Raw genomic sequence first — 20,617 nt, 5'->3', positions numbered from 1 at the left:
GGGCCAAGGCTGGTACGGAAGCAGCGATGGAGATTCCCACTCAGCTTCCCCGCAAAAAAATTCCTTCAGAGAGCAGATTTGAGACCTGCTGCTCCTGAGCCTAAAGGAGAGAGGGCTGGGAGGAGGCTTGGAGTGCTACCAGCTCCTTCTTCTCCAGCACATGGAAGGAAAGGGCAGGGAAATTCAGTTTTAGAAACCCAAATTCTCTCCTATTGCACCTTGATTTATTAGAGAAGAGCCCATGGGTGCCTTCAACAAGAAGTTCTTGCCTCTATCTACTCCCTACCTGCATGGAAAAGTCTAATTCTGACCTTTCCTCATCCTTCCTGAGAGGACATAAGAAGATATATATTAAAATACCTTTATTACATTGCTAAAAACGTGTGTAGTGTCCAGAAATCTGTGGGGTCCCTGAGCAACTAGCAAAGCAGGAACTCAAAACAGCCAAAACGCCCACAAAAATCGCATTTTCAAAGCTCCGTGCGGTGCAGAAGCTGCAGCAGCTTCATCCTTCCTGGAGAAAGGTTGGAGAGAGGCTCACGCCCACGCAAGCCGCAGGGACAAAGGTGTCCCAGTTGCCCCCAGCCAACACCAGTTTGGGGTTGCCTGGGGCTGGGGTTGAGCTCCAAGCCCTCTGTGGGGCCGTGGATGCTCAAGAACGTTGCATCCAGGTAGGAAAGTTTCATTGCAAGCAACGGCTTCCACGGCCCCGGGGCCAGGAGGCTCCAAGACCACCAACCCCGAGGTTCTCTTTGGCAGGTTTGCATCATCTCCCAGCACCTCAGAGCCCTCCCCCCTCCCACCATCCCCATTACTTCTTGAAGAACTTCTTGTTGAGGAGGAAGAGGAGCAGGTTGACGTTGACTTTGGCTTTATCGAACATCTTCATGACGGCTACGCCCTCGTATTGCAGCTGGAGCAGGTCCTGCAGGAGAAGAGACCATCACCACCACCAGCCCCACGCATCAAACCAGGGATGTCCCAGCCCCAGCATCGCTTGATGCTGCAACATCTCTGCAGCTCCAAGTGTCCCCCCAACCCAGCCAGGTATGGAGACACCCCCAGGTTGTCCTGGTCCCGCTGGCACCAGCAGCAGCTCCAGGATGGGCTCCCTACCTGGTAGTGCATCTCGAACCTCTCCATGTCGATCCCCATGAATTTGGCTTTCACCTGGAACCTGCCCGATTCCTCGCAGGGGATGATGTCAAAAATCACGTTCCTGAACCTTGAAGGGAGAGCTGCTCACTAAGAGGGTCTTCACAGCCTTAGAGCAACCAAGGAATGGAGCAACCAACCCAGGGCCACCCCTAGAGGCTAGATTCACAACCCAAGAACCCCACTCCACAGCCCAGCTATTCCTGGTCTCCTGGTAAAAGCCACAGCCCCTCACCCCGTCCTCAGAGGATGATGGTAGGACCACATGCACCTTCCACCCAAGCTCTTTTCCTCTACCTTGACAAAGCTCCAAGCCATCACAGCTCATCCCAAGGACCTGGGGTTACGTACTGGCTGAGCGGCAAGTCCTCGATCTCCAGCAGCACCCCCTTCTCAAAGAGCCGGGCCGCCGTGTAGTGGAGCGTCTGCAGCTTCTTGTTCTTCCTACTGACCCTTGAAGAGAACGGACCACGTGCTCAGAGCCAGGCTCCAGCCACTCGCCTTAGACCCTCAACATCTCCACAATCATGGAATGGTTGATGTTAGAAGGGACCTCAAAGCCCACCTAGACCCACCCCTGCCACGGGCAGGGACACCTCCCACTGCATCAGGGGCTCCAAGCCCCATCCAACCTGGCCTTGAACCCCTCCAGGGATGGGGAAGCCACCTCTTCTCTAGGTAACCTGGGCCAGGACCTCCTCACCCTCACATCAGAACATTTCTCCCCAAGATCTCATCTCAACCTCCCCTCTTGCAGCTTCAAACCATTCCTGATCATCCTCTCCCTGCCCTCCCTGCTCAAGAGCATCTCTCCAGCTTTCCTTGAGCCCCTTTCAGCACTGGAAGCTGCTCTAAGGTCTCCCCAGAGCCTACTCCAGGCTGAAGAACCCCAACTCTCTCAGCCTGGCCTCATACAGGAGGTTCTCCAGCCCTCAGATCATCTCCGTGGCCTCCTCTGCACTCGTTCCAACAGCTCCATGTCCTCCCTGTGCTGAGGACTCCGGAACTGGACACAGAGCTCCAGGTGGGTCTCACCAGAGCGGAGCAGAGTGGAGAATCCCTCCAGACACCAACTTTACACAACTGGGTTTTTGTGAGGAACCGTACTTGTTGCTGGCTGCCAGGTTGTCGAGGCAGGTCTTGATGTACTGGTTGTAATAATCAATTTGCTCCTCATAAAACAAGGTCTTGGCGTTGAGGGCCTGCAGGGTCTGTCTCAGCTTCAGGAGCTCCCCTTTGCGGTGCTGCCGGTACCTCCTCTGGTTGCGGATGTCCTAGAAGAAACCAAGCCACAGGAAAGCCAATATAACTCGTTCCGAGCTTCACTGAAGCACCAAAGCAGGATCTCTGGGGGGTTTAGAGAGGTGACCTCCCAACTGAGAGGCACCAAAGCAGGATCTCTGGGGGGTTTAGAGGTGACCTCCCAACCCAGAGGCACCAAAGCAGGATCTCTGGGGAATTTAGAAAGGTGACTTCCCAACCCACCTTAGCCAACTCATCGATGATCTCCTGGTATTGGTGGGCAGAGTCAACGAGCCCCAAGCTCTCCAAGCGGCGGAGGTTGCGGATGATCTTGCGCTTCTTCTCCTCCAGGGACAGCTGGCGGTTGGCAGCCAGGGAGCGGTTGCGTTTCAGCTTGGCTGGGGTCTGGGCCTCTTGCAGAGCTTGTCTACGCATGAGATGGTCATGGGAGGCTTCCTAGGGACGAGGAGGAGGAACGGCTCAAATAGGACATGAGGAGATGGAGCAATCAGCCCCCCTTCCCACACACATGCGTCGATACGAGTGTCTCCTGGCCCAAAACATGTGCTTCTCCTGAAAACCACACTCCAGCGGCGGCTGGGCTCTAGGAGACGCAGCCAAACCTCCAAGATGAGCCAGGTAGCTTCTGGCCAAGGGCTGGTTTATCATATCATGGAACCATAGAATCTTGTGGGGAGGGGCCCACAACTGACCCCAGGATTCGAGGAGCGCTCTCCCCAGGGCCGAGTCCCGAGGGAGAAGAACCTCCCTGGCCCTGCTGGCCACGCCGGGTCTGATCCAAGCCAAGATGCCCTTGGCCTTCTTGGCCCCCTGGGCCCCTGCTGGCTCATGTTCAGTTGCTGTCAACCAACACCCCCAGGTCTTTCTCCATTTGTCTAAGAAGTTTTTAGCTCATCCCCTGAGCAACCTCACACATCGCACCTCACGTTCTGAGGCTCGTGTCCACAGGATCTCTGGGAGGGAATCTCCTGGTTGGGACTGGATCACATCCACCAGCATCTGCTTGGTGCTAGAGACCAGAGGGAGAAGTCAGGCATCCACTGTAGACCACCACCCTCCTCCCCAGAGAACTTTTAGTAGCCTCCCCATGGTTTCTTGCCCACCTTGAGCACCCCAGGTGGCATCTCAACACCCAGCAAGCTCCCCTGAAGCCCAGGAAGCCCATCCTCACCTCAGCAACAAGCTCCTCGTGTCGTTCTCCTCGCTGCTGGCCGCTGGCACCAACTTGCCAGTGAGGGTGAGGGAGATCTCCATTTTACTGAGCTGGGAGAGCATCTGCTCGGCACTGCTGTCCGCTGAGCTGGCAACGTTCTCTCCTGTGAGGGCACAGAGAGTCCAAGAAGCTACATTGGGCTCAGGAGAGGTGGCTTCCCCATGCCCAAAGCAGTCATATAATCCTGGAGTGGTTTGGGTTGGAAGGGACCTCAAAGCCCATCCAGTTCCACCCCTGCCATGGGCAGGAACACCTCCCACTGCATCAGGGGCTCCAAGCTCCATCCAACCTGGCTTCAACACCTCCAGGGATGGGGCAGCCACCACTGCAACCTGGGCCAGGGCCTCCCCACCCTCACAGAAAAACATTTCCTCCTAAGATCTCGTCTCAATCTCCCCTCTTTCAGCTCAAAACCGTTCCCCTTCATCCCATCCCTGCAAGAACAAAATGCATCCCCATCTACATCCTCATCCAACTGCGATCTACCTACCAACAAGGGACTGGATGGTAGGGAGCTCCTCAAGATCTTCCAGGAGCTCATGCAGGGGGTCTCCGTGATAGGGTGCGATGGAGTCCTGGTGCTCAAGCAGGAGCTGGAAGGTTCCAAGGAGGAGAGTCAGGAATGCAAAGAGTCGGGAACAACGCAAAGCCCTTTGCCCCTGGAAGAGGCTCCAAACTATGAGCTTGAGGGAAGGACAAGCAGCAAAAAACCCGCAGAATCTGGATTATTTGCTTGCTTAAAAAGAAAAAGAAAGACCTGGAGAAGTTGTGCTAGTGGTGGGAAACAGAGGAACATGATGAATCGCACTAGAAAGCCCAGGAGATGGGAGAAGAAGCAGAACCTACTTGCTCGCAGATGAGTTTGATGCTCTTACCTTGTGCGTGTTGATGAGCTCCCCCACTGTGATGTAGATGACGGGTTTGGCCACCACCACCATCTCCGAGTACTCATCCACGTTAAACCTCTCCTCTGGCTCAGGGACGCAGCAGGCAGCGGAGATGAACCTCCTGCAGAGAACCACCTCGTTGGTGAGACCCAAAGACCCTACCTGCAGCTTGTAACCACCCTCCTGTTCCAACGCCACCCTGGTGCCCACCTGAACTTGTGGTGGGTGTCCTCCAGGTACTGGTTGACCCCGCAGAGATGCGCGTTCTCCCCCTCGAAGGGCCTGCGGGCGGCCGCGTGCTGCAGCACTTTGGCGATGGAGCCCAGGCTGCGGCGTTGGTCAGGATGGAGGGTCACCCCAGCAGAGATGTCCACGATGTCAAAGCCATCGGGGGCCACCACTGCCGGGTTCATGAAGCGGTAGTAGAGCAGGTTCCCCACGATCTAGGGCATGAGACAGGGGGGAGATGATGGGGAGCACACGGCTGGTGGCCCAAGGAGAAGACAGCTCAGCAGGGAAGGTCGTTTCGTCCTTGCAGTGCCTGGTGGGACCCTCCCAGAGAGAACAGCAGCACAGAGAAGAGCCCACCCTTAGCCTTTTCTTAGAGGGTCAAGGAAAACATTGACTTGAAGGCATCAACTCAAGAGGACTTGACCCTCTGTGAAACGTCCTTCACACACACACATGGTTGAACACCTCCAGCCCCAGGGTACCTTGTCGATCTCCTCCAGCGGGGCCTTGGGGAACTTCTCAACCAAGGATGTCCTCAGGATTTTGGCCACGTAGCGCATCCCATAGCTGAGTCAAGGGCAGGGAAAGGTCCATCAGCATGTGAGGCAACACCAGGCTCAACCACCCTTCCCCATCCCTACTACCCAACACTCAAGGCACAGGAAAAGCCCCTAGGCTGGGGGTGATGGAGGAGTCCATTACAGGGGCTTGGGGCACCCCTCAGCATCCTCCTCTACCACCCCAGAAATCCTTGGAAGAAGCCTTTATCCTCCCAGATCACCACAAAGTTAAGCTTCTTCCCCGGAGACACCTCAACTCTAGTAGTGAAGCACTCGGGAACAGAGCAGCAAGAGGGAGCAGAAGAAGCAACACCCACGTGTTTGGATTGACCCTCGTTGACAGGACAGTAACCCAGTCCTGCAGCAGCTAAGGGGCCAGGAAGACCCCCATCAGCCAACCTCCCTGTCTAAGGCCTTGCTGAAGCTACCTTCAAGCCACCAACCCTGAAGGGATCTGTACAGAAACCACTGAGATACATACGGGATCTTGTCTACAGAGGAAGTGATGGCAGAGACGAACTTGTCCGTCATCACGAGGAGGTTACGGATAGAAATATCCAGCCGCCTTTGGACCTCAGGGTGGCTGAGAGCCTGCTCAGGGCTGACCTCGTAGGGGAGGTTGCTGTGGATGGAAGACAAGGTCCTCATCACCAGCCCAACACCCATCACGCTGTGGTTGCTCTAAGCCTCCTCGATGAGGGCCTGACCTTGTCTGCCCGCTCTGCGACTCGGTCTGGTTGATCCACGCCTTGTAGATGTCCACAGGGCTGGTGCGGATGCTGAGGGTCTTGTCCTGCAGGACCTCCTGCACCGGGCCACCCAGGATCTGCCGCAAAGCGTTCTGCCCACGCCCGTTGCGGTAAAAGCTGACGACCATCCGGATCACCGTGGCGTTCCCCGTCAGGATTTCATGGACGTGGTCCACCTTGGACCTGGGGAGAGGGACAGGATGGGTAGGACGGAGGAATGGACCAGCCTGTGTTCTGGGGAGGTTTAGGTTGGATATTAGGAGAAGTTTCTTTAGTGGAAGATTGGAATAAGCTGCCCAGGGAGGCAGTGGAGTCCCCCCTCGGCCCTGGAGGGGTTTGAAAATCATGTAGACGTGGCACTTGGGGACATGGTTTACTCAGCATGGTGGGGTTAGGCTGACAGCTGGACTGGAGGAGCTTAAAGATCTTCTCCAAGCTTAATGATTCCATAATTCTCCAGTCCAGGAGGCAGCAGCCAGAGGAGATCCAAGCCGAGAGCCCTGGTTCAGCCTTTTCCCAGACCTGACCTTATGAGGAGCGGCTGAGAGAGCTGGGGGGGTTCAGCCTGGAGAAGAGGAGGCTGAGGGGAGACCTCATTGCTCTCTGCAACTCCCTGAGAGGAGGTTGTGGAGAGGAGGGAGCTGGGCTCTTCTCCCAAGGGACAGGGGACAGGACGAGAGGGAATGGCCTCAAGCTCCACCAGGGGAGGGTCAGGATGGACAGCAGGAAAAAATATTTCCTGGAAAGGGTGATTGGGCAGTGTCCGAGGCTGCCCAGGGAGGGGGTTGAGTCCCCTTCCCTGGAGGGGTTTAAGGGCCGGGTGGACGAGGTGCTGAGGGACATGGGTTAGTGATTGATGGGAATGGTTGGACATGCTGATCCTGAGGGTCTTTTCCAACCTGGTGATTCTATGATTCTGTCCCCAAACCAGGACATCTATGGCCACCAACCTGATCTCCTCCTGCAGCGCTGCCTTGAAGAGCTGGAGCAGCAGGTAAGCCTCCCGAGGGTTGGACGCGTAGTTGTAAAGCGTAAAGATCACCGACTCCATGAACTTGGTGGACTTGTTCTGGGGCATCTGGAAGATCAGCCTGGCCAAGTACACTGGCTGCGTCTGCAGGGGTGAGGAGCACCAAGCTAACCCAAGTGTTGGGAGATAGCAGGGGGTCCCCGTGCTGCTCGCCCAGCTGTGGTGGACACCGCAGAGCCCCACCAGCCCCACCTGCAGCAGATAGAAGAGATGCTGGTAGGCCTCCAGCTTCTGTCTCTTCTCTTTGCTGAGTGACTTGAGCCCCTTCTGCTTGTCTATGGCCATCATCTCCGAGAGCTGCTCCTTGTTCTTCTTCGTCAGCTTCTTGCAGTGGGAAACCACCTCCTGGAGATATGGGAAAGGAGAGAGAAGCATTGGTGACCAGGGAAGCTCCATCATTCATAGAATCACCAGGTTGGAAGAGACCCACTGGGTCATCGAGTCCAACCATTCCCATCAAACACTAACCCATGTCCCTCAGCACCTCGTCCACCCGGCCCTTAAACCCCTCCAGGGAAGGGGACTCAACCCCCTCCCTGGGCAGCCTCTGCCAGGGACCAATTTCCTTTCTCCCACCACCAAACTCACTCCCCACCTGCAGCGTGATTCTGTTCTTGACCAGCAGCCCAATCTTGATGTCCATGAGGTCGAGGTCGATCTCCAGCTGCTGGTTCGCGCGGATCCTCTTCACCACCTCCTCCTGCAGCCGCAGGACCTCCGCCTCCTCCCAGAAGTCACGCTGGCTCTGCTCCAGCAGGTGGATGAAGCGCCGGACGATGCTCAGCGGTGGACTCCTAGCATGGACTGAACATCCGCACGGCCAATCCCACCACAGACCCTCGGACCTCCAGCATCTCGCCAAGACACCTCATCCTCCTCCCCAAAAAGCAACGCGAGGACACGGCCCCGTGCCGTGCAACGTCTCCTTGGGAGCCTTCAGGAGCGGAGGGGTGGCGAGAGCAGCCCCAGCGCTGCTGCAGCTGATGCCAAGGGACCACGAAGACTCTACCACCCTCATACGTGTCACGGGGACACCAGTGGCCAGCCTGCCACCACCCCTCCATTGCACAGGGCCAACGAGGGGAGAGGTGGAGTCCCCTTCCCAATTAATTACTCACCCAGCATCCTGTAATCCCCACGGGCCTTGTTAGCGCGCACAAAAGCCTGGATTTTAATTACAGCTTTGATCTGCCAAGACAAAGGGGACAGGAGGTGTTTCTCCACGGCACCTTCAAAACACACGGAGAGCAGAGGAGAGCTGGCCAGGCTCTCCCTGCTCCCACCACTGGGAATCAGCTGAGGGTTTGAGGGTCTCCACAAGCCAAGGATTCCAGGGTTTCACTCTCCTTTCCGCTCCGCTCACTGTAGGTCACACGCTGCAGTGACTCCAAAGGTGCAACTCTGCTTCCCACACCTCTTTCCCTCAAAATTCCATAGAATCATAGAACCACTGCGTTGGAAAAGACCTTTGAGCTCACCCCATCCCCGTCCTCTACTAAATCATCTCCCCAAGCTCCTCATCCACTTGCCTTTTAAGTCCCTCCAGGGATGGAGACTCCACCACCTCCCTGGGCAGCCTTCCAGCCCTTGACAACCCTTTTGGTGAAGAATTTTTCCCTGATGTCCAATCTGAACCTGCCCTGGGGCAACTTGAGGCCATTTCCTCTTGTCTTATCTTTGAGAGAAGATCTTATCTTATCACTTGAAAGACCAACATCCACCCCTCGACAACCTCTTTTCAGGCAGTTGTAGACAGCGATGAGGTCTCCTCTCAGCTTCCTTTTCTCCAGGCTGAACAACCCCAGGTCCCTCAGTGGATTTGTTCTCCAGCCCCATCACCAGCTTCATTGTCCTTCTCTAGATCAGGATCTCAAGGTCTTTCGTGTAACAAGGGGCCCAAAACTGAGCAGGGAACTTAGATTATTCCTTCCCCTCTAATGGGCATCGTGAAGTCTTGGTTGGTTTTTCAGGGAACTGGAGTGGTTCTACCCTCTTCACACTTTACACACCCTGATAGTTTGACTTCCACACCCACCAAGAACCTTTCAGCCTGTCCTTGCAGGAGGAAGGAGTTTCCTCCTCCAACTGCACTGCAAGCACTTGGGAGCACAGGTTAGGGATGTTTGGAATGGTCCTTTCACCTCCACAGGTGGTGACAAGCTCCCAGGAGCTGCTTCACACCCCATCCCATCACTCACATTGTGTCTGAAGTAGCGCAGCCTCTCCTGGTACTTTCTCCGAGCCAGCCACATCCTCACACCCGCCTGGATCTGGGAGAGACGAGCAAGCAAGTTGGATACTTGAAGGACTTACTTGGCCAAAGCAAAGAAGGTAGAAAACCATAAGGATCTTGGCAAGACGTTGTCTCCTCGTCCCATCACACTCCGGCTGCCGCACCCACCACTCCAGCTGCCTCTTTACTAGGCAGAAGGGAAACACCACGCTCATCACCAAGCAAGAAGGTGATCATAGAATCACCAGGTTGGAAGAGACCCACCAGATCATCGAGTCCAACCATCCCCATCAATCACTGACCCATGTCCCTCAGCACCTCGTCCACCCGGCCCTTAAACCCCTCCAGGGAAGGGGACTCAACCCCCTCCCTGGGCAGCCTCGGACACTGCCCAATCACCCTTTCCAGGAAACATTTTTTCCTGATGTCCAGCCTGACCCTCCCCTGGTGGAGCTTGAGGCCATTCCCTCTCGTCCTGTCCCCTGTCCCTTGGGAGAAGAGCCCAGCTCCCTCCTCTCCACAACCTCCTCTCAGGGAGCTGCAGAGAGCAATGAGGTCTCCCCTCAGCCTCCTCTTCTCCAGGCTAAACCCCCCAGCTCTCTCAGCCGCTCCTCTTCTTCTCCAGCCCCTTCTCCAGCCTCGTTGCTCTTCTCTGCACTCGCTCCAGAGCCTCAACATCCTTCTTGTGGGGAGGGGCCCACTAGATGATGACTAGTGTGGGAGCAAAGGGTGAAGGAAGAGCCTTCCAAACCTTTATCGCAGCATCTGCGTTGGCCTGCAGGTAGCGCAGCCTCTCCAGGTAAGCTCTACGCTGCTTGTAGCTTCTCCAACGAACCTGGACATGAAAGGAGACAACCAGATACTGAGATCTGCGCAAGGTCACTGCAATATCCAGTTGGATTTTGAGAACGTGCAAGAAGAAAGGAGAAGACAGCACATGGAGGTGGGACGGGTTCTGGCTACATCACCTGGATCCTGGTGGCAGCCAGCCACTGCTCCCGCTGGACGTGCCGCCGGGCCACAAAGTCCCTACGGACAAGGAAACCCCGGAGCCGAGCCTGCAGCTTCACCACGAAGGCAACGTTGGCTTCCCAAAGGCGCTCCCGGTCATGCTCAGCGGTCACTCGGGTGATGACCGACTGCAAGGACACAACGCAGCAGTTGAACCCCCAGTGATGCCACCAGCACCCAACGAGCTACCCGTCCTCCCAGTACCTGGATCTCCTCCCGGCTCAGGTGGGTGGTGTTGAGGCCACCGTCGCGTGGGCGCTGCCAGGTGCCCTCAAAGGTCTGCAGGCTCAGGTAGAACTCGGCACCATCGGCCAACCGGTGCCGGATCCAGCGTGGCTTCTCGCTCCCTGCATGGTGAATCATAGAATCATCAGGTTGGACAAGACTCATCAGATCATCGAGTCCAACCATTCCCATCAATCACTAACCCATGTCCCTCAGCACCTCGTCCACCCGGCCCTCAAACCCCTCCAGGGAAGGGGACTCAACCCCCTCCCTGTTCCAGTGCCCAATGACCCTTTCTGTGAAACTCCCCAGGGCCGAGTCCAGAGATGGAGAGGTTCTCCTCCTCCCTGCTGGGGCCGGCGTGCACCCCAGGTTTCTGGGAGGGGGAGTTTTTGAACAGCCCCCAAGCTTTTACCTGATTGTCTCTTGGTGGCCATCAAAGCCGCGAGCTGCTCCTGGTAGGCTGGGGCGCAGGCGCTCACCACGCCGCACAGGGCCACGTCAGGGTTGCGCAGAACCCTCAAAGTCTGCGCCGCCTTGCCCTCCTTGATGGCCTGGTTGATGGCCGCGGTGCCCAAAGCCACTGCAGGAGAAGAGAGGGTTGGCGTGAGCTCCTTCTCACCTCCCTCCCCATGGAGCCAGCAGCGAGCACCCACGCCGGGGCGAGCACTCACTCCTCCTGGCTGCCACCGTGTCCTGGTTGGCCCTGCAGACCCCTTCCTGGATCTCTTCCCACCACAGCACAGCTCCATCATCTTCTGTGGCCTGCGAGACAGGAGAGAAGAAGGGGTCGAGCGAGCTGTGCAGCCCCCCAAGAGCTTCAGCCAAGCTGGTCTTGCCTCACCACCCCTTGAGCATCTTCTGCTTTGCAAGGAACCACACAGCCAAGAGGGCAAGAACCGCGTCACCGACGGGGGTGCCACCAACCTGAGCTTTCAGCCTTCGTGCCCGGGTCAGGACGTGGTGGTAGCGCCGAGCAGTTGGGAGGTTGACATCAGGTAGAGCGGCCGCCGGCAGCAGCAACGCTGCCAGCGTCTTCTCTGGGTCCGTCTGCATCAGCGCCTCGTTGATCAGCCGGACAGCAAGAACTCCTGCGCGGGAGAGGGAAGGGACACAAGATTCAGCCCCCGTGATGCTCCACACACCCAGTGAAGCTGCAGCCCAGGGTAGCAAGAGGTTCTCTAGTGTCTCATCAGGGCTGGGCTCCCAGAGAAACGTCCCTCTTGTAGAGCCAGCAGGGCCCCCTACGCAACTGAAGCTCCCACCACCAGGACTCACTGTCGTTTTCGTCTTGCACTGATGAATTGGTGTGGTTCACACCATCTTGAATGTCGTTCCAGCTCAGGAACTCAGATCCAGCTTCCTTACGTTGGCCTTTCAGCTGCAGGAGGTCCTCAAAATACCTGCGGGAGGGACACGGCTGTGGCTCAGCGCATCGTAAGGGGGAACAGAGCCTGCTGCCTTGCTTTTCATAGAATAGTTTGGGGTGGAAGGCACCTTAAAGATCATCCAGTTCCAACCCTTCTGCCACAGGCAGGGACATCCCCCTGGATCAGGTTACCCAAGGCCCCAAGCTGGCCTTGAACACCTCCAGGGAGAAGCAACCACAGCTTCCCTGGGCAACCTGTTCCAGTGTCTCACCACTCTCACGGTGAAGAACTTCTTCCTAATGTCCAGTCTAAATCTGCCCCTCTCCAGTTTATCCCCATTCCCCCTCATCCTATCACCACAGGCTTTTATGAATAGTCCCTCCCCAGCTTTCTTGTAGCCCCTTTCATGCACTGGAAGGTCACGATATAAGGTCTCCTTGGAGCCTTCTCTTCTCCAGGCTGAACAACCCCAACTGTCTCAGCCTGTCCTCCTATGGGAGGTTCTCCAGCCCTCACATCATCCTTGTAGCCTCCTCTGGACCCATTCCAAGAGCTCCATCTCCTTCTTATGTTGAGGATCCTCCAGCTGAGGTGTCACAAGAGAGGAGCAGAGGGGACAATCCCCTCCCTCCCTGCTGTTCACGCTTCTCTTGATGCAGCCCAGGACACGGGTGGTTTCTGGGCTGCGAGCGCACATTGCTGGCTCACATCAAGCTTTTCATGGACCAGCACCCCAAGACCTTCTCCTCAGAGCTGCTCCCATCACATCATCCCCCATCGTGAACTGAAAATGGGGATTGCCCCAACCCAGGTGCAGGACCTCGCACCTGGCTTTGTTGAACCTCATGAGGTTCTCACAGTCTCACTTCTCCAGCCTGTCTAGGTCCCTCTGGATGATATCCCATCCTTCTGGTGTGGCAACTCCACCAAGGGGAGAAGGTAAAGCAGTGGATCAAGCCCATGCAAAGCTCAGACTTGCTGACCATCCCCTCCCAAGAGCTTGTACTTCACCACGACCTCAAACGCAGACACCACCTCCTTACCGCTGCGCATTGGCATCCTCAACCCCCGAGAGGCCCAAGGCAGAGCTGACCAGGCTGCTCCAGAGCCCCTGGGGATCCCTGGTGTCCAAGGCTCGGTTGACCAGGGCCACAGCCGAAAGCATCTCCACAGCCACAAAGAGCTCCTCCTGCACCAGCTCACCCTGCGCGGGGCAGGCAGAGACAGTGAGCCCCTGCACCCCGACCCTCCAAACCAGCAGCACCTCCAAGTGCAGGAATTATCATAGAATTATCATAGACTCACCAGGTTGGAAGAGACCCACCGGATCATGGAGTCCAACCATTCCCATCAATCACTAACCCATGTCCCTCAGCACCTCGGCCACCCGGCCCTTAAACCCCTCCAGGGAAGGGGACTCAACCCCCTCCCTGGGCAGCCTCGGACACTGCCCAGTGACCCTTTCCATGAAATATTTTGTCCTGATGTCCAGCCTGACCCTCCCCTGGTGGAGCTTGAGGCCATTCCCTCTCGTCCTGTCCCCTGGCCCTTGGGAGAAGAGCCCAGCTCCCTCCTCTCCACAACCTCCTCTCAGGGAGTTGCAGAGAGCAATGAGGTCTCCCCTCAGCCTCCTCTTCTCCAGGCTAAACCCCCCCAGCTCTCTCAGCCGCTCCTCTTCTTCTCCAGCCCCCTCCCCAGCTTCGTTGCTCTTCTCTGGACTCGCTCCAGAGCCTCAACATCCTTCTTGTGGGGAGGGCCCAGCACTGACCCCAGGATTCGAGGAGCGGTCTCCCCAGGGCCGAGGCCAGAGGGAGAAGAACCTCCCTGGCCCTGCTGGCCACGCCGGGTCTGATCCAAGCCAAGATGCCCTTGGCCTTCTTGGCCCCCTGGGCCCCTGCTGGCTCCTGTTCCACCAACCCCCCCAGGTCCTTCTCCTCCAGGCAGTTTCCAGCCAGACTCCTCCTAGTCTGGAGCTGCTCAGGGTTGTTGTGCTCCAAGTTCCTGGTCAAACCTCCTGCTGTTGGTCTCAGCCCATGGATCCAGCCTGCTCAGATCAGGACCTCCCACCCCAGCAGAGGCTCCCACCCCAGCACCAGCAGCCCTGGGACCCTGGTGGTGTGGGAGGTCTCACCCGCGGGTGCTGGCGCTGGAGCAGGCCCAGCTGGTGCTGGTAGAGGGAGGCGGCGAGCGGACACACGTCTGGAAGTTGCGCCGCGGGGTCCCTCAGCGCCTCCAAGGTCGCAGGCGCCGTTCCTCGACGGATGGCGGCGTTGATGCGGCTGACGGCCTCCAGCACTGAAGGACACACCAAGGGGAGCTTGCACGGAGGGGTTGCGGGAGGTGACCTTGCCCCACCTGCCCTAGGACACTTGGCCGAGCAGCCAGCGGGGCCACCAGCTCCAGGAGGTGCCCGAAGCACCAAAACGTGCTGGTTACTCACTGGCTCGCTCCTCCTCGCCTTTCTTGTTGGCCACAAGGATGCCTGCCTCCACCTCCTCCAGCTCCAGCAGGTCCACGTAGCCCAGCTCCTGCGTTTGGAAGAAAGAGGAGCTTCTGGTGTCACCCCAGGTCCTGCTCGTGCCGATCCCAGGACCTGGGATGCCACCCTGCCCACAAGCTCCTACCAGAGCCTTCTGCTCCCGGTCCATCCTGAGCTGCTCCAAGTACCAGTCGAGGTTGTCCCGCTGGAGGCACCTCAGGGCCAGGACGGGGTCCTGCAGCGCACAGTACAACGCTGGCGCGTCCTGGTTCTCCAGGGCATTGTCCACCTCCTCCAGAGCTCCGTGAACTAGGAGAGAGGCCGGTTCACACCAAGAGAAGGTGAGCAGGTAGGTCGCTCCTCAGCTCAGAAGAGCAACAGGAGCACCAGTTGAAGGCTGCACGTCCTGCTGGGTCTGAAGGTGCCCACCACGCCAAGCAGGCTCTCCCACCACCTCGTGGTACCACATTCCCACTGATAGACCCTGGGGACCTCTCAGGATAGAAGCTCCAGCCTCGCTCACCGTTGACTTTGTTGATATTCCCTTGGATTTCAGCCTGGGTCAGACAGCGGTCGTAGATGTCCTCACCCTCAGGGATCACCTGGAGGTACTGGAGAGGGATTCCTCACGCTGAGTCCGAGCTTTCCACTCAAGCACAACCCAACGGCACCACAGCAGGTTCTTCTGCAGATGTCTGGGCTTGTTTCCCAACCCCAACCCTGGGTCAACCAGCCCCCAAAAGAGAAACAACCATGTTCCTCCCATCTCCTGATCAGCACAAGAGCTCCCAGGCTGTGTTTTAGCCTCCAAGCATGAGGACGCTCTCTGACCAAGAGGGATCCTCCCATGCTGTCCCTCTCCCAGCCCTCCCAGACCCCCTCGTGCCCTTCTCACCCTGTTCCTGGCATTGCTGCCCTTCTCCAGCTTGGCCTGGTGGAGCATCTCCTGGTAGGCACCAGCCAGCGCTTGGCGCAGGTTGAGAAGCATCGCGTTGGGGTTCTGGAGAGCTTCCATCGTCTGGGCCACCACGCCCCGATCCACCGCTTCGTTGATGGCCAGCACCGCCGCGTGGACTGGAGGTGGAGTGGGAAGGACGCAGGTGAGATGGGGCACGGAAGGCTGGTGTCAACAGCATCCCCAGGTCTTTTTCCATCAGGCAGCTTCCCAGACACTCTTCTCCAAGCCTTGGGTTGTTGTAGCCTTGACCATTGACCCAGCGGATGCCCAGCACCGTTCGTTACCTGCTGCTTCATCCACCGAGAGCTCGTTAGCCAAAATGCCCCCGATCTTGCTGAAGGCGGGCAGCTGCAGGCCATACTTCTCCAGCTCCCGCTTCATGTTGTTGATCTCCTCCTCTGGAGAAGAGAGAAGAGGGTTCACCACTCAGCACCAGCACTGCTGTTTGACACTGGAGGAGAAACCAGCAGAGCCACCTGCTGATTTGGTGAAGGAGAAATGGGTGGAGGAATGGTTTGGGTTGGAAGGGACCTCAAAGCCCATCCAGTTCCACCTCCTGCCATGGGCAGGGACACCTCCCACTGGATCAGAGGACTCCAAGCCTCATCCAGACTGGCCTTGAACCCCTCCAGGGATGGGGCAGCCACAACTTCTGTTCTACTGCCTCACCACCTCCAAGCATCACCAAGGCAGCTCTGGAAAAGCTTCCCCAAAGTCTTCGTTCCCCACGTCCCCCCCACCAAAAGGATCTGAGAGCATTGTCGGCAAACCCCGTCTCCATCCCAGGTTGCCCCACGTGGTGTCGTACCTGTGAAGTCCACCTTCCCGTACAAGTCCTGGATCTGAGGAGCCAATCCCAGCTTGAAGAGGTACAAGCTGAAAGATGAAGTGGACGTACACCGTGACCATGCAGCCGCGTCCTTCTCTCTCCCAAAGCTTCTGCAAGGCCCAAGGCTGTTACCCCAGCCCCGAGCGTGAGGCCACCAACGGGCTCATGATCACGAACAGGACCACGACAAGAGTTTTGGCCCCAGGGACACTCACCTGAGGGCATGGATGCAGTAGACCACCCGAGGCATGTTCTTCTTGTCGTAGATGTCCGTGGTCTCCGGGTGGAAGATCTGCCAGCAAGACAAGAGCGCTCAGATGGAGATGGGACCAGCCGAGGTGGCCCACATGGAGGAGACCAAGGTGCAATGAGCTGAGCCATCGGTGGTGCCACAGGGCCAAGGCCAGCACGTCCCTCGGCCCAGGGAGAGCGGAGGTGGGATGTTACCGAGGGGAGTCCCACGTGGCTCATGGCATCGCGCCAGTAGTTGATGTTATCCGTGTGCCGAAAGTGAAGCCCGGCTGCCTGGAGGAGAAGAAGCCAAAGGCAGGGTTGAACCCCACCTTCTCCCATCCCTGAGGTCTCCCAAACCCCCAGGTCCAGGGCACGAGGTTAAAAAAGCAAAGCTGCGACCCCCTTAACAACCACAACCAGTCTGCCCCCCTTGCTTTGTGTCCATAGAATCGTTTGGTTGGAGAAGACCTTTGGAACCAACGTTGTCCAATATCTTCTTCAATGACATAGAAGAAGGGATCGAGTGCACCCTCAGCAAGTCTGTAGGTGACACCAAGCTGAGTGGAGGGGGTGCCACCCCCTTGAGGGATGGGAGGTCATCCAGAGGGACCTGGACGAGCTGGAGAAGTGGGTCTGTGTGAACCTCACGAGGTTCAACAAGGCTGAGCAGCCTTGAGGAGAAGGATTTGGGGTGTTGGATGATGAGAAGCTCCACGTGAGCCAGCAGTGGGCTTGCAACCCACAACCAAGTGTCCTGGGCTGCATCCAAAGCAGTGGGACCAGCAGGTTCTGCTCTGGTGAGACCCCAACCTGGAGCCGTGCGTCCAGCTCTGGAGTCCTCAGCACAGGGAGGACATGGAGCTGTTGGAGCGAGTCCAGAGGAGACCACAAAAATGATCAAAGGTCTAGAACATCTCCCCTTTGGGAAGGCTGAGAGAGTTGGGGTCGTTCACCTCAGAGAAGACTCCAAGGAGACCTTATCGCAGCCTTTCATTGCTTAAAGGGGGTTGATAGGAAAGATGGAGTGACAGGATGAGGTGTCCTTGCCCATGGAAGGGCTAGAACTGGATGGGCTTTGAGGTCCCTTTTGACCCAAACCATTCTATGATTCTACGATCATCCAGTCCAACCCTTCCTGTTCACTCCTAAACCATCTCTGAGCCCCTCATCCAACCATCTTTTAAACCCCACCAGGGATGGCAGCTCCACCCCTTCCCTGGGCAGCCTCTCCCAGTATCCAACAACCCTTTTGGTGAAGAACATCTTCCTAATATCCAGTCTCAACCTCCTCTGGCACAACTTGATGTCAACATTCACTCCTACCTTGTACCGCATCTGCTCGCGGTCGTAGATCTTCTTCAGAGGCACCACGGTTGGGGCAAAGCAGTGGCCCAGCTTGGCCAGGAGGACCCCATTGCGTAGACTTTCTTCCAGCTCCGTGGGAGAGGGCAGCTCCTCACCCAGGCAGGCTTCCATCCAGCTGGTGGGGCAGAGATGGGACACGTTTGGACCTCCAGGAACCACCCCAGATCCCTTCTGGACCATCCCTGTAAACCCCTCCATGGTAGGTGGAGGTTGGCCCTCAGCCTTTGCTGGAGGGCTTAGCAGAGGGGGGGTTCTCAGGATGGGTGCAAGAGCAGAGCCAAGTGCCCTCCAAGAGAACAACCACCAGAAAACCAACCCTGAGGACCAGAGAACCAACCCCAACCAGCCACCAGAAGAACCAAACCCCAAAAGAACCAACCCCCAACCAATCACCTGAAGAACCAACCCCCATCGACCACCTGAAGAACCCACCCCCAATCGACCCCTTGAAGAACCAACCAACCCCCTGAAGAACCAACCCCAACCAACCCCCTGAAGAACCAACCCCAACCACCAGAAGACCCACTTTGAAGGACCAGGAGGCACCAGGATCAGGAAGGATTTTGCCACCTACCCAGATCCTGTGTCTTACTCCCCACCCCACCCTTTGCAACTCCCTCCCCATCCCAATCAAAGCTTGAGGACCAGCCCCACCGCTTGGCCTCCTCCAGGTGGCACAGGTACTGGTAGGCGACGTTCTGCCTTCTCTGCGCGTCCATCTCCTCGGCGGTGAGGCGCTCGTCTGCGGGGCGACCGGGATGAGACATCAAACCCTCCCATCCCATCAAACCCCAGGGTGGAGGGTAGAACTTCAGGGACCCCCCTCTCCACCCAAAAGGAGCTTTTCTAAAGGAAGAACAGGGGTTTGGTGGCTCCACCTCAAGGTGTGGTGGCAGAGACACCAGCCAAGCTCTTCCAGGGGTTGGAGGAAGGTTCCTAATTTCCCTTTTTCCCAAAATAACGGCACCCGGGAGGTGTGTGTGGGGGGGGGGTCCCCAGCTGCAGGGTTGGGGTGTCTCCGTACCACGGGGCTGGAGGAACCCACGGTGGCCAGGGGGCCCCCAACAGCACCTCTACTGGATGTGACCCCCAAACCTGGACCCACCAGCTCCTCCCCAGGTGCCTGGAGCCCATAGTCACCCCCCCACCCCACCCCGGACCCACCTGTCCCTTCATCTTCCCCCCTTCACCCCCAGATCTACCTGCCCCCACGTCCCCTGCACCCCCAGATCTTCCCATCCCTTCCCATCCCCTTCACCCCCTGACCCCCCCCATAAGTCCCCCTTTAGGGGATGCACCCCACATCCCCCTGCACCCCCAGACCTGCCTGTACCCCACATCCCCCGCACCCCTAGACCTTCTGCCCCCTCCCTGCACCCCCAGACCTGCCTGAACCCCACATCCCCCGCACCCCTAGACCTTCTGCCCCCTCCCTGCACCCCCAGACCTGCCTGAACCCCACATCCCACTGCACCCCCAGATTTTCTGCCCCCTCCCTGCACCCCCAGACCTGCCTGAACCCCACATCCCACTGCACCCCCAGATTTTCTGCCCCCTCCCTGCACCCCCAGACCTGCCTGAACCCCACATCCCACTGCACCCCCAGATTTTCTGCCCCCTCCCTGCACCCCCAGACCTGTCTGCCCCCCCTGCACCCCACCCCACTGCCTGCCCCCTATCTTCTTGCCCCCCAGACCTGCCTGAACCCCACATCCCCCTGCACCCCCAGACCTGCCTGAACCCCACATCCTCCGCACCCCTAGACCTTCTGCCCCCTCCCTGCACCCCCAGACCTGCCTGAACCCCACATCCCCCGCACCCCTAGACCTTCTTCCCCCTCCCTGCACCCCCAGACCTGCCTGAACCCCACATCCCCCTGCACCCCTAGACCTTCTGCCCCCTCCCCGCACCCCCAGACCTGCCTGAACCCCACATCCCCCTGCACCCCCAGACCTGCCTGAACCCCACATCCCTCTGCACCCCTAGACCTTCTGCCCCCGTCCCTGCACCCCCAGACCTGCCTGAACCCCACACCCCCCTGCACCCCTAGACCTTCTGCCCCCCCCAACCCCCCCAGACCTGTCTGACCCCCACATCCCCCTGCACCCCCAGGATTTCTGCCCCCCCCACCTGCCCTAAACCTGCCTGCCTTCCCCTGCCCCCCACCCCACCCCAGACCCCCCACCAGCCCCCTGCACCCCCAGATCTTCTCGTCCCCCCCGTCCCGGTCACTCACAGGCCCCCGGTCGCGCTCCCTCCATGGTTTCCCCGCTGGCGGCTCCACCCGCGATTTGAATCTCGCGCCGCCCACGTGACCGCGCGCGCGGGGGACGCCGGGAGTTGTAGTCCGGCTACGGGTGCCCGCAGGGGCCGAGGCGGCGGCCATTGTCGGGGGGCACGGAGGGGGGTGTAAAGAATCATAGAATCATGGAATAACCAGGTTGGAAGAGACCCACCGGATCATCGAGTCCAACCATTCCCATCAATCACTAACCCATGTCCCTCAGCACCTCGTCCACCCGGCCCTTAAACCCCTCCAGGGAAGGGGACTCAACCCCCTCCCTGGGCAGCCTGTTCCCAACGACCCTTTCTGTGAAAAATTTCATCCTGCTGTCCAGCCTGACCCTCCCCTGGTGGAGCTTGAGGCCATTCCCTCTCGTCCTGTCCCCTGGCCCTTGGGAGAAGAGCCCAGCTCCCTCCTCTCCACAACCTCCTCTCAGGGAGTTGCAGACAGCAATGAGGTCTCCCCTCAGCCTCCTCTTCTCCAGGATAAACCCCCCCAGCTCTCTCAGCCGCTCCTCTTCTTCTCCAGCCCCCTCCCCAGC

General features: G+C 58.1%; 1 protein-coding gene across 1 annotated transcript; it reads right to left on the bottom strand.

The window, feature by feature from the left end:
- Positions 1–700: 700 nt before the first annotated feature.
- On the bottom strand, positions 701–20,076 carry IQGAP3 (IQ motif containing GTPase activating protein 3). The gene is made up of 38 exons (XM_069878693.1): positions 20,029–20,076; positions 18,447–18,534; positions 17,751–17,907; positions 16,641–16,718; positions 16,409–16,485; positions 16,173–16,240; positions 15,649–15,762; positions 15,302–15,480; positions 14,930–15,017; positions 14,552–14,715; positions 14,368–14,455; positions 14,059–14,222; positions 12,971–13,131; positions 11,836–11,960; positions 11,485–11,648; positions 11,232–11,322; positions 10,973–11,140; positions 10,537–10,679; positions 10,290–10,460; positions 10,073–10,156; positions 9,287–9,358; positions 8,207–8,276; positions 7,684–7,892; positions 7,281–7,433; positions 7,009–7,172; positions 6,017–6,241; positions 5,791–5,931; positions 5,232–5,316; positions 4,729–4,961; positions 4,507–4,639; positions 4,122–4,224; positions 3,590–3,734; positions 3,340–3,427; positions 2,641–2,853; positions 2,263–2,429; positions 1,507–1,608; positions 1,117–1,225; positions 701–925 (listed from the first exon to the last, which is right to left on the bottom strand). Exons 1-38 carry the CDS (start codon positions 20,051–20,053, stop codon positions 812–814), a joined length of 4,923 nt encoding a protein of 1,640 aa, XP_069734794.1. The 5' UTR covers positions 20,054–20,076; the 3' UTR covers positions 701–811.
- Between the last annotated feature and the right edge of the window lie 541 nt (positions 20,077–20,617).

This window comes from Phaenicophaeus curvirostris, chromosome 29 (assembly GCF_032191515.1).
Source record: "Phaenicophaeus curvirostris isolate KB17595 chromosome 29, BPBGC_Pcur_1.0, whole genome shotgun sequence".
Lineage (NCBI taxonomy): Eukaryota > Metazoa > Chordata > Aves > Cuculiformes > Cuculidae > Phaenicophaeus > Phaenicophaeus curvirostris.
This window is presented reverse-complemented; position numbering and strand designations above follow the sequence as displayed.

Coding starts and splice junctions, on each gene's coding strand:
- IQGAP3 (XM_069878693.1), bottom strand. CDS start 20,053: ATGGAGGGAGCGCGACCGGGGGCCT. Junction 6,242..7,008: donor GCGCTGCAGGAGGAGATCAG/GTTGGTGGCCAT, acceptor CCCTCTCCCCAG/GTCCAAGGTGGACCACGTCC. Junction 5,932..6,016: donor TCGCAGAGCGGGCAGACAAG/GTCAGGCCCTCA, acceptor TTCCATCCACAG/CAACCTCCCCTACGAGGTCA.